Raw genomic sequence first — 13,844 nt, forward strand, 5'->3', positions numbered from 1 at the left:
GTGTGTTTATGATAGTGAGGAATGTCACCTAGTGCAATGGGGTGACTCATTTATGTGTTTTAAATCATTTTTGGATAACAATGGAGCTCTATGGCACAGAGGAATAAGATTGTTAGTTGAGTCAATTGTCAGTTTTGGTCTTATCATGGGGTTTGTTGGCAGTAAACAAATATGTAATATCACCAGACTTAATAATTGAAGATATATATTAGAACCACAGTCCAAAGCCACACACCATCATTAATAGTGTAAATCGTTTTGATCTTAGTTCTCGCAGATCCAGTGCTGTTCAGCAAAACAGCCATCATCGTTCCATTCTCCCACTTTCGTTTTGGGCACCAGTTCTCCACAGTCCTGGTTCCCATTGAAGCTGTTGGGCTGCCCAGGCTGCCAGTACCTGATGTAAGTGATAACAGAGACAGAAACAATTTACTCCTCCCTCAGCAGCCCAGTGTTCTGTTTCTCATCTGCTCTGACCTGTTGTTTCTGATCCAAACTGTGACTGAATTGATTGCAACGAAATTTTACTTTTCGTTTGAGTCTCATTTGCATAAAAATAATACTATGTAGAGTCCTCATGTAATTGTCAAACCACCCCCATCACCACCCTTGTTTGTTTTGAAACACATTCACAAAAGATAATGAATTCTGCTGAAATCAATGCCTCTGCAGATGCAGTTGTCTTAAGGGCTCAGTTTATCGGTACATCAACTCCTGATTCAGCGGGCCAGATCTTTAAGCTGAATGTGCTGTAACCTACTTTGTGGACAAAAATTCATTCAAAACCTTCTTCCACATTTTCTAGTAGTTCATAGTTTTGTGAAGGATATACAAACAAAACAGAGTTTGGCAGAAATTTGAGTTCACTTTACCTAACATTATTATTAGGAATTCTGTCATCAACAAAATACAACATTAAAATCCCCACTGATCCTTGTAGAATTGCTTACTAACTGTAGGTAACATTAGTCCTGTATTGAACTGTGCTGTGAGTTGTGCTATAAAATACAATAAACCTTTGAAATGTAATATTACAAAGCTGCAGAGTTCCATAATATAGTCAGTAAAAGATGATTAATTCAGTGCACAGCTGTCAAATGTGAGAATATGAGATTTTTTAGGTCAATCACTCTGACAGTTAAAACTTACGCTGTGGTGACTGGGGTCCCATCCACCCACATCCAAGTCCCCTCTTTAACACTGTCCGTCAGACCAATCCAGGCATTTTGTCCTGCTTCCAGAGACCCGCTAAGAAATTCCTTAGTGTAGCACAGAGAGAAGACATGAATAATTAAAACACAAACATGCGACAATCTAATGTCATGTTATGTGCTTCAGACCTCCTGGTAATAAAATCTGAGTTTTTCATAAACAGACACACAGACAGACATCTATGAATCAATTTCCATTTGTTCCTCATTGGCATGCTGACCTGCAAACCAACTAACCAACAGAAGTATGTATCTTTGGCAGTATAACATTATCTAGCAATTCACAGTAAGCAAGGCAGTAAGTCATGAAGCAGGATGAGACGATATAAACACAGGCACAGGCAATACTTCATTCATAAAAGGGGCTCTGACTTTTGCAATTTGTCTAGTTTATGCCATAATACAACTCCTCATGTTGATCTCTCCATAAGCGCTCACTCAGTCATTCTGGTTTGTTTTCTGCCCTCTTGTATGTGTCCACATCTCACAGTGACATCGCTCGGAAACCCGTTCAGTTGCTCCAATTTGAACAATGAGATCAAAACATAATTTTGCTTCTGCTTTAAAAGGCTGCTTTATTGTCTCAAGACAACACCTGGTTGACCTTTGCCAGTGTATTCTGTCTTTTCCATCTGTCTTTCTTTCTCACCTGTTCATCCTTGCTCTCTATGGTGACCAGATCTGCCCCCTTGGAAATGCAGTCTTTTCTGGCTAATGTCCAGTTTTTCTTCACATTTGAAAAAAAGTAACAGCTGATGTCAAACTTCCTCCAGCTTCTCTGACAGGGTTTTCCTGCAAATTGAAAACATAGAGAGGGACAAAATATCACAAAAAGGTTAAGAATACCAAAATACTGATTATAACTGTATAGTGAATTAATTAAACCTTTCAGAGAAACATCTTACTTCTTACTTTGTCGATCTTCTTCGCTAACTGATCTCTATCTGCAACCAAACTGCTGTAATTGGTCTGCAACTGCTCTTTTTCCTGCCGCTGAGTTTTATAAATGGTTTGCAATTGTTCTTTGTCTTTCCACAATGAACTGTAGCTGAGGAGAAGTTGCGTTTTACTTATATTCAGTATATTGTAGTTTATTTGCAACTGGTCCATGTCCCTCTTCAGTGAAGAGTAATTCCTGTTATAACTTGATTGTAACTGGTCCCATTCATTTTTCAGATTGTTGAAACTGGCATTGAACTCATCTCTTTCAGTAGTTGAAGAACTGTAACTTTGTTGAAATTGGTCTTTTTCTTTAGTCAGGTTACTCAGTCTGGCCTCTAACTGTTTTCTCTCTGCAGCTAAGGCATCACATCCGCTCTGCAGTCGATCTTGAGTCGGAGTGCTGTAATTGGCCTGCGTTGGGTCTGCTGACGCGGGACGGCTGATTATCTCATCTGTCAAATGGAAAGACATTTTAAAAATGCCCTGTTGTTTTTGTCTCATTTGTATTTTTTATGAGTGTCTACATCACCTGGTTTCTTAAACATTAAGTCAGGTGGCAGTTGTTGAATACATTATTCATATTTTTTAAGGACAACAAACAAATTACTTACAGTAGATAATCTGTCCTATGTTACCAGCCAACAGGACAGCACACAGAAATCCGAGACACACAGTCATACATCTAGAGGGCTGCTTTCTTCTCTGAAAACCTACTAAATCAAAAGTAGGAAAACAGCAGAGACAGTGATGCGATTACAGTAATAAGATTTTCCCATCAATGTTTCCCATCAAAAACATCATTTTTGATAGGATGCATCTATCTGAAATCACATTTATTCATCCTGTTTGTATTCAAAATAATGTAACATTTTTTTCAAATGTATTGTTTATAGTTTCATATTATTAAAAGGAAGAGACAAGGTCTTTGGGGAAATATCAGAAATGCTGCTGTCTGTGTTAGACTGACAGTTAGAGTGCCAGTGTTACACTGAAGGGACCGAGACACAGAGTAAACAAATGAGCGTGTCATAGGCAGACAGCATGTTATTAGTGGTATTGAAGAGTAAGGACGACGCCAGCATCTAATCGGACTGAAGTGACATTTGCAAGTACCTTTACATGTTGTTTAATGTGCTGTAGCTGAGCAGCTAAGGGTGTGACGATACACTTAGCTCACAAGATGAGACAATACACAATATTGGGTTCACAAGAACGAGAGGAGACAAGATTTTAACACAATTTTAAAGAAATCTTCGATGGTTAATTATATATGAACATTTTGAGCAGTAAACACTTAATTTCCTGAATTCCTTTTCTGCATCAATTTATGGTGAAAATGTTTTTATTTATGTAAAGGGAAATAAAGGTGGCAGGTGACAATTCAAAATATAAAAGTACAATGGACTATGATGCAGTAAGGCATTCTGTATTGCTTTCAGATATATTTTCTCCTGTAGATAAACATTTCTCATTTAATATCAGCCCTGCTGAGTCAACACATAAGCAGGAATGATTTAGTCTTCCCTCCTCTTTTGTGTCTTTGTTAGGGAAAGTCACCTCTTTAAATGTGCATGTGGCCTCAAAGCCTCAATGCCTCAATGACAAATTTATTCATTTTTATTCCGTTATAAACTCCTGGACTTTAATAGTTCCTCTGATTCAGCAGGTTATCTCTTTCATGTTCAAAACTTTCTGCATTTTCAAAATCTCTTCCACATAAGTAAATGTTTTCTGGCATGTCAAAAAAAAACTTGTAATATTAAGAGATTAACGTCATAATTTAATGAGAATTCATTATACTTTTTAAAAGTCTACCTGCCCTTTACTCTGCTTAGTATCACCTTCAGACCGTCTGACAGACACAGAACTATTTGGGACTGTATTTTAGGATCAGACGGGGTGGAAACCAAAACTTTCTGAAAACATATCTGATCAGCATAATCTCACCACAAATCCACACAAATGTTAACTTTAGCACCACCGATAACGTCCCAGCTCACAGTCCCAAATATAGCAAGCTTGCACCACAGTTTTAAGATGTTTATATTACAAAACTCTACCAGCTACATTACCACTCTGTCACACTTACCCACATTACCCACTGTCTGCGGCTCACAGCACAACAGAGGGTCCAATTCATTACTATCACCGCAAAAGCCTCACATCAGCTGGGTAGGGACAATTCATGCAGCAGCTCGATGTAATCAGTTATATATTTGTCTTTTACTGCATGTCGAAATAAGGTCTCCATCGATGCAAAGGGACACCAGAATGGTATATATTAGAAAGAATGTAAAACTACCAAAAGTTTTATGTTAGGTTTTTCTGAAAGGACAACACAGGACAAGTGATTTACACAGCAGATATGTAGCCATAGCAGGCAACAAATGTGCTATGTAATTTCAGGAAGACTTTAATGTTTATGTTTTGTTTGTAATTATGTTTAAAACATTATCACTTTACAGTCAAATGGTCTTCTACTTATTAATAACTTTTTTTATTAACAAAAATGTTAACATTAACATTAAAGCATTAAAATCAAGTGTTGGACAGTTGGTCCATTAAGTGATGAGAACAAAGACATCTCTGTGTCTCCTTTTCTTCTGTCTCCTAGAAAGCGCAATAAACAAATTTGCAACAGTGAATACGTTTTGAAGGAAACAATGTCACCTAGATTATAGTTTCTATCAACATAATGAGAAAATGTTATTTAACATGTCTGGCAAGTGGCACAAATGTTCATATTGAAAGTAAAATGTAAAATGTTCTCTGACAACATATTTAATTTTATTTCAAATATCCGATCTCCTAATATCAGCTCATAGTGACTACAGCATTATACACTGCCGACCTTCCGTTAATCGCGGTTCAATCCCGGCTCCCCCAGGCTGCACATCGCAGTGTCCTTGGGCAAGATATTGAACCCCGAATTATTAATTATTAACATTCACACAAAGTATATGAATGTGGGTGGATATTAGTCTCTGTTTGAGCACTTAGGCCCAGTGTATGAATGTACGTGAATGGTGAATGCAGATGTAGTGTAAAAGCGCTTTGAGTGGTTGAAAAGACTAGAAAGGCACTATACAAATACGGAGCATTTACATTTACATTCATGGTGTTCATGCACACATTTGGTTAAGGTTAGGGAAAGATCATGGTCATCATGCTGTGGTTTAGTTCAGACAACGTGGATATGAATATTTAACTAAAATTACAGATATTTCCCTAAACCAAAGTGGGGTTTTTTTGACAAAAATAAAGTACAGATAAGAGTCTGGATGTGGAAATCCAGATTACGGAGAGAAAGTCCTGCACTGTTCTGTGCAGTACATAACTTTGCTTTGTTCACTCAGAAAAACGTTGCCTGTGAACATAATCCAGGAAGCTATTACATTTGCCAGCACAACATAATAGGAAAGCTATTTAGTAATTTACAGTATAAACATAATTTCTAAGAGACAGGCTGCCAGATTCGTCTTGTGAAATAGGAGTACCCTTTAGCTTGTTAGAAAATACCAAAAAAAAAACTAAAAACAAATATAAAATAATTTTTACATATTCAGAGCAGAAAATGGCATTTATCTGAAGAAGTTTAAGATTAGTTCTTTAAAATTCAAGTTGATCAACAGGTTAGTTTCCAAAAGCACACGGGTTACACACAGTTGTACCTAAAATACCTTAATTATTTGTCTGTCCATATATTTTCATGTTGATACTATACCTTGGCTAATGAGACCTTCCATTGTGAGGTTATCACTTAAATATATGTTGTCATCAATTTCCATTGAATCCATTCTGATAATGGTCTCACTGCTTTTCCTGTTTAGAAGAGATATATGTTGATGTTTGTAAAGCCACAAATACACTATTAAGTTGTCCTTGAGACTTCTGAAGTTTTTAATTTTTAAATTAGTATTATAAGTACGCTCTAATCAATTATTTTTGTGAATACTTACTTGTCCTTGATTGAGTTATTATAATTACAAATATGTATTTATTTGCAAGTATTATGCCGGAATCTGTAATCTCTTTTGTGGTTTGCCTTTGGAGCATGCACAAAATTAAGCTTACTTGAGGTAATCCAGCATTTACGTTTTAATGAAATCATTTAATCTATACTAAGCACTTTAACTAAAACTGTGAATTAAAGTTAGCTGAATCTGCAGAACATTTACTGACTGATTGAGTATTACACTGAGTGTAATACTCAATAATCTAAGTGGGAGGTAGCCATTAAATATGCACTTACCTTGGATCTGAGAAGGCAAAAAAGAAGTCAATATCAGTAGGACTGCATTCACATTAAGATGCATAACAGACACAGCAAAAATTAATTTATGTTAATGCAGCATTTATTTATTGTGCAGACAACAGGATGCTCCTTTTTCCCACGTCATCAAATGTTTGATTTAAACTTAACTGTGATTGGTCTAAAAACGTCCTTACAAATGTTAAGTCCAAATTCTCAGGTCAGATTTCATGTCATTTTCGGCCAAAAGTTTTTAAGGAAGCATAGTGGAATACACCAGCAAAGTTTATCAGAATAAAGGGGTTTTGTTTTCTTCTCCTCTAGTTTCTGTTCCCTTTTCCCACAGATTAACTGCCCACTGAGGTAAAACAAGCATTACCGAGAGACAAGGTAAGCAATATTGCAAAATTAAAAAATGCAAAATCAGTAGAGTACAGTACAGACAAACACCACTTCAGCACATAGGATAAAATCCACTGTGTTTTTGAATTACTGACCGAGTGGAACATAAAGATGTCAAGGTTGCTCAGTCTGACCATACTTCACCGCAATACTTTGGTCTGGAGCCAAATATCTTGACATCTACTGTCCAAATTGCTTTTAGATTTAGTACAGATATTCAAAGTCCTTGAGGCTGTACTAATGTTAGCATGATCAATAAGTTACAATGACAATGTCACATTATGTGCTAATTTATCAGATAAAAATGTTTATCAGATTTACACCTTAGTTTAGCATTAGCATGCTAACATTTACTAAGTCGCACTAAACACAACATACAGCTGAAGCTGATGAGAATGTAATTGCAAGTATTTGGTCATAATCCAAAATATTGGACAAAGTGAAGGGATTACCAAAATTATACTTTATCATATGGGGACCATGAAAATGCCATGTAAATCCATGTAATAGTGTCTAATAGACTGTAGACCATCATTGCCATCCCTGGAACCATTTCATTAGCATACCAAAAAAAGTCAATTTTATACACAAGAAATCAAACTAATAATCAGACTGTAAAACAGTACTGCAGAAATTCCTGGTCCTTAGAGGATGAATCCTTTTTTTCCTTGTTTTTTAGTGTGACCCTTGACCTTTCCTTTACTCCTTTACTGACTTTTATTACCCAGTTGCCTTTTCTCCATCACCTTCAACAGAACAAACTTTATCTTTTTAAGGCCCAAAAGGCAGCAGAATAATCAGTCACACTTTTAGTCTTGTTCTAAAATGAATGGAGTCTGTAATTATTTCTTTATATATCAAACTCTTTGAAACATTCACAACACTGTTGAGGATGCTCTGAATGCTTTATTGAAAACAAGTCATTTGAAAACTATCTTGGCTCCTCGGCATTCTTTTTTGATACAGCTGTGGTGCAGACATCAGCCTCGGTGGCAGCTGTAACAAAATGCTGGGATAAAGTGCAGAGAAATATGACCGCAAAAAAGTGCCATTTGTCAAATTTTTCGAAATGACAGAAACGGTTGTCAAGTTGACATGTGCCAGACCTCCTAGCAGTTGATGTTTTAATTTTCCTCACTACTGCATTAGACATCGAGGGGAGAAGACAGGCTGTCAGGGCAGCTGCTGTGCTGTACTTAAGCATTGATCCCTCCCTCCATATGGAGCACTTAGCATCGTTTCTTAACTGTTGTAGGAAACACTAAGACTGCTGAGTGTTTATCTAGCTCTGGCAGACTGAACAGTTTGAACTGCTTCACAGAGATTAGATAGTGCTGAGTGCTGAATTAAAGCTTTGTTGTGCTTGATTTCAGGTCTATAGCTACACATACCATGAAAGTATCTCAGTGCCTTGTCAGGAAGATTAACCCCCAGTATTGTTGCAAGTTGAGCCACAGAGACAAGCAGAAAGAAAGAGATTCATGCAAGTTTTTTGTTTTGTATGTTGAAAGAAATTCTAACTTTAAACAGTGAATAGGAAGTATTTGAAGAACTTGTTCAAGAAAGGGGACACAAACAGTGGTCACCTGGGTGAAAGTCCTGTGTTTGTTTAATATGTACATTAGTTATGTCACTTAGTTAAGTTATCTTACATTTGTGAAATAAGTTAACTTTTAGGTAAAAATAAATAAACATTGACTTTTGGTTTCACAAGCTGATTTTGGTACAGCGTCTAAAAGCCCGCTGTTTTACACCCACACAACAATGCGGCTACACCACATTTCCTGGGAAACACGTGATGCATCATGTGATGTGAAAGTATTTAACATAAAAATGCTGTTATTATGTTATTTTCATTATTTAAAAATCACCAGAATGCAGGAAACAACTATTTTTGAAGTCTCAATGTTGGCAAGTATGCTAAAATACAGAGAAGGGCTCATATGGATATCATTAGTTTTTAACTTTGCTTTTTTGTGAAAAACTGGTGACTTTTATCTCTGCAGACCTCACAACTAATGTCTAAGACCAAAATATGTAGCATAGGGGTGCAAGTTAAAGGGTACATTATTTTTACTTATTATTTTTGCTATTGACTTTTAGAGCCACTGTGCTAGCATGTATAAAAATGTCTAATGTGAAAAATTATATCTTTATCTTGATCATCCAAAACATGCTTTGTATCTACTGTTGGATAGACCTTGGAAATTTACGTTTGCGTTCTCACACAATAGATTTTGCCTTCTCTTGCAATACTTTTTTTATTCCATTCCTTCTGAGCCATAGCTGTGTCTGTTTCTGCTCAGCTGCTCCCTGCACAACATCCAAGGATGGATCAGATCATTGTATTTTACAGAGGTTGACATTGCTGATATCATACTACTGTTCAATGGGCATGGTTATCTAATTAGTTAAAGTAAACTTAATTTATCTTTTTTAATTCCTCTCCAAAAGAAATCAGTACTCAGCTGGATGCTGTCAGTTTCATTGCAAGAGAACGCTAAAGTAGTCCACAGGGGGACCACAGGGGGCTCCACGATAACACTTGCCCGAGTAAGAAAGAAAAAACAATATGCAGTTATATTTTCTTTAATTAATACATTGATTTTTAAACTAGCTTTTAATAGTTTTAGCCAAGACAACAAAATCCTTGTCACCTAAAAGGGTTACAAACAAATAAAAAAAACACCATTTGCCAAAGCACCCATTAAAATAAAAATCACATAAAAGCTAAGTGCAAAGTCAAAATTGAGCCGATAAGATTTCAAACAGCAAAGTCCAGCAGACTGAGAGAATCAAGGGCCAAGACTACAGTATTTGGATCTTGGCAAATTGACAAATACACCACTCCTTATTGGGTATCCCTTAAAATCCTTCACAATTACAGTTCCTAATCATACTTGTATATTATGGTGTGACTCCTTTTGTTTAAATCAAATGTTCACTAGTGCAGTAGCTGCTACAGCACAAGGAAGTTTTGGAAGAAACAGCAAAAAAAAACTGGTGAGAACAGACAGTACAGCACAGGAGCTAAATATTCAAACACTCAGTGAACATCAACAGTTTTTCTCCAGTCTGAGATCATCTGAGGGTGAGCAGCGGCGCAGAGCTGCTTGTTTACTGCAAGAGGACTGGATTTTTTTTTTCTTTTTGCAACAAGAACAAAAATGCATTACATGACAGAGATGGTACAGATAGAGGCACAAAACATAAGACAGAGTATACATTAAAAAAACAAACAGATAAATAAAACACATCAAACAGGGCAAGGGCAAAACATTTATAAAATTTATTGCAGTACCTTAAATTAGTGTAGTACCAGAATGTACTGTGTAGGTATAAGACGGGTTGGGGGATTTAAATTATGTTGTTTGCGTGTATGAGTGTAACTTCTCATGTCTGCCAGATGCAGATGCAACATGTTGCAGTTGCGTCACAGCCTTGTCGCTTCACAGGTCACTGTCCACTTCAGCAGCACATCTTCAAGAGTCTTTTTTTAGTCAGTAGCCAGATATTCAATTTTGTTGTTTGTTGTAATATATAAAGTTAGCTGTGCTACTCAGGGACATTGCAAAGATTTGCAAAATATGAGTCCAAATCTACCCAGTGCAGCCTAAAATATTTTTGATTTAGGATTTAAAGAAATATCATACACAGCCTTAAAACAATACAATGTAATATGTGTGTAAAAACTTTATGCAATTTAGCATACATTAATATGAGCAATGTATTCCTACTTTTATTGACATTTTGAAAAATTACATATTTGCAAGTATAAAAAGTAGGCTATATTATTGGACTGACATTTTGCTGATCCCATCAAAGATTGTATTAGATGCAGGTCTGTCTTAGATGAGTGTTTTACGCCTGCAAAAATAGCGGCTTGTGAGCTTTTAAAAATAAATCTCTCAGACTCAACAAATGAAAGTGCTCAAGTGGAACCTGAGAAGCGAAAAAGTGAACTGTTAGATGACTGAACAATAACCTCTGATCACATCGCCCCTGGGCAGGAGGACCTGGCGTATGATTACAAATCCTAAAAAAAACACAAAGCAGAGGCCCAGATAGGGGCTTATTTTCTGTCTTCCTCACCTCCAGGTGTTGCCTGCACTGCAGCGAGCAGCAGAATGTCTGATTCATCTGTCACGTTACTGCTGCAGCCGCCATTAGACGCTGCTCGCTCTGGGTCTCTGGGACCACACAGCCTTGTTTACCACATTCCTCTGGCAGCCAGGTCAAGTTTGATTGACACCTGTGGCCAGTGAGTCACAGGTACAGGCCCGGTCTCACTCCCTAAACACCCACCAGCAGCCAGCCGCCCTCACAAAGACAGCCTCTGAGGGCAGTAAGCTACTCCGACAGCTGACTATCCTGCCTTTCTGCCTCAGACTCATCCAGTCTTCTTTTGCTTTCCTTCTTCTTCTTCTCTCCTTCTTTGCTCTCTTTTCCTTGTCGCTTCCTATACTGGGGTCTGGAGTTTCAGATAGGAATTAGGACATAATCCTAACCAGTGTTTAACCAAGTAGTTTTGATGGCTTGGAAACTTTATTTTGAAAGTTGCATATTTATTAATGCCAACTTCATTGCAGTAGTTTTGATACATTTCTTATACGTTTTGATTGAAGTTGCAAATGGAACATTAGGCTACCTTTTCTTCAAAGTATAGCACTGTTGCCTCACAGCAAGAAGGTCCCAGGATCAAATCCTGGTTCGGGCAGGGATTTTCTGTGTGGAGTTTGGATGTCCTCCTGGCATTTCCTCCACCATCAAAACATGTATTTTAGGTTAATTTTCCAACCCTTGACCAAGGCTTTGGCTAAGATTTGGAGTTTGTTCCCAAGCACTGTAGAGTGGCTGCCCACTGCTCCTAATACTTAGCATGGGTCAAATGCAAAGTGACAAATTTCACTATACGTTGTATGATTGTGTATGTGACAGTAAAATTGATTTGATTTTGATTTGATATCCCTAATTGAATAGCAGCATATGATGTTCGGTAAGGTTCTGGGTTAAACATGCAGAGAGTAAGACAGATTTTTCTGATGTATATTCTTTTCTGGCAGAATGCTGAAGACTAACTAACTAAGCATGATAGCCATTGTAATCATAATGTGTTGTTTTTAAGTAGCTGAGAATATGGCAAAACCATGTTTGGCTGCAATTGTCACTCACCAAAATATCTGCCGGCTTGTTTGCTCATTTGACTTCAGTTTAATTTTATTAAAGATGAATACAAATTAACGTATTTTTAGATTTAAAATTGTAACCACTGCAGTTTACTCAGCCGCTATTTGCACAAGTTTGAAAAAAAGGTGGGTGATACCTCCCCTTGCGCTACATAGCCAAAATGGTGACCATTGAGGGTGAGAAACATACAGTGTTTCACATTTAACTTTTTGACCATTATGAGTGTACCATCCGGGTACTCACAGTGCACTGCATTTTTCCATTCCAATACTAGTTGAGTGTGAACACACTTATGCAAAATAGCAAGTGTATGTATGGAAGAGCGTGAATTGAGACACAGCATATCTTTTCTACTAATGGAGCTAACATTAGCTTAATTAGCTAGCTCATCACCAACCATAAATTAGAAGCCAACTTTGATCTTCATCTGACTGAAATCATGGACCATTGTCAGAATTACTGAATCTCCATGCACCATTTGAATAGTAAACTGCATGCATGGCATGCTAGAATAGAAATCTTGACAGTCCTAGCAGCAGTGGGGCAAAAAGTTAATTAAAAAGAAAGACAAATCAAAAAGATTTAAAAAGGGAGTCCCCCCCAAAAATCTATCTTTTAAAAGTACAAACACCACAATGTAAAATTCATCCATTGTAAGTTAAGTTGCACACTAGCTACAGCACAAACATGAAAGGTTTTTAGAGTCCCACACATACAAACAGAGGTAGGCGAGGAATGGCGTGTCAGCACCACTTAGTCAACACTCATCTGTCCACCACCCTCATCATCCTGGGGGAGGGTGGAGGTGGAGGGGGTTGGTTGGCTGGTTGATACAGGTGACCTGTCTCCTCACATGGTCCACCAAGTCTCTGACACACTGTGAAGTCTAAGGGGGATCAAACACAGAGCTCCCACTCATCAACGAGGCCACTATTCTCAAGAATCTGATCATGTTTTTGTGTAAACACCCTGAAAGCCTCTCCTTAAATTATATTAAAAAAATGGGGGGATTAGTGTGCCAACAGTTACCTCAATGGAGCTAATTGTGAGTCATTTCATAGAGCAGCAGAGTTGAAAATGACTGTTGGCTTGCAGCCTAAATGTGTCCATTAAAGACAGCTTTGAACTGGTTTTAGTAATGGAGAAATAATCTGGCACTAAGGTTAAGAAATAAGTACTCAAACAATAACCCAGATTCAATTACAGTATGGCCAAGAGAAGGAAAACCACACCTTTGGGTCATATAAAAATTTTATCAATGAAACTCTAACTCAGAAAAATTGTTTGTCCAAGTGAGAATGGTAAAGCTTGATTAGATTAGACATGTGTTAATCATTGCAAAGCTTTTAAACATTGCCTTGAAGTCTTTTGAGTTTCAAAATCTTTTAGCAACCATACAGGCTGAGTATAAGTAGTTGCAATTATAGCAGTTTCAAGCAATAAAGTAACAGAACAAACTTTCAGTTAACCACCACGACCATCTGTTCCCTTGAATTAGTGTGACCTGGAGTTGACACATACACATTAAAGCACATTTTTACATCAGACACACTAGTAAGCTTCTCTGTTAGAGCACATAGTGACAACATCACTAGAGGAATGGAAAAATAGCTTACAAAAAAAAAAAAAAAGCAAAGCCATTCTGACTGTTAATATGTTCCGATCATCCGTTTTTCAGTGGTTGAAAATGCAAGTAGTAGAGATTGGCAAGTCAGTCACAGGTTTCTCAAAATATTTCCAAAATGATGAAACGCAACACTTACAAAATCTGTCAGCACTGTTTGAATACAGGTTGCACTTTCCAAGCACACATGACTGGTCTTATCAATATGCTATTGGCAATATGGGTG

At 37.2% G+C, this 13,844-nt stretch overlaps 1 protein-coding gene across 1 annotated transcript; it reads right to left on the minus strand.

Moving 5' to 3' along the window:
• Nucleotides 1-264: 264 nt before the first annotated feature.
• On the minus strand, nt 265-6,944 carry LOC123957315 (CD209 antigen-like protein C). Its single transcript, XM_046030006.1, has 8 exons — nt 6,903-6,944; nt 6,406-6,412; nt 2,789-2,863; nt 2,494-2,605; nt 2,117-2,259; nt 1,861-2,003; nt 1,150-1,259; nt 265-397 (listed from the first exon to the last, which is right to left on the minus strand). The coding sequence occupies exons 1-8, from the start codon at nt 6,942-6,944 to the stop codon at nt 265-267; spliced, it is 765 nt and encodes a 254-aa protein (XP_045885962.1).
• Nucleotides 6,945-13,844: the final 6,900 nt, after the last annotated feature.

Source organism: Micropterus dolomieu, linkage group LG19 (genome assembly GCF_021292245.1).
Source record: "Micropterus dolomieu isolate WLL.071019.BEF.003 ecotype Adirondacks linkage group LG19, ASM2129224v1, whole genome shotgun sequence".
Taxonomy (NCBI): Eukaryota; Metazoa; Chordata; class Actinopteri; order Centrarchiformes; family Centrarchidae; genus Micropterus; species Micropterus dolomieu.

Coding starts and splice junctions, on each gene's coding strand:
- LOC123957315 (XM_046030006.1), bottom strand. CDS start 6,944: ATGGTCAGACTGAGCAACCTTGACATCTTTATGTTCCACTCG. Junction 2,606..2,788: donor GTGTGCTGTCCTGTTGGCTG/GTAACATAGGAC, acceptor TCCATTTGACAG/ATGAGATAATCAGCCGTCCC. Junction 1,260..1,860: donor TAGAGAGCAAGGATGAACAG/GTGAGAAAGAAA, acceptor TGCTACACTAAG/GAATTTCTTAGCGGGTCTCT.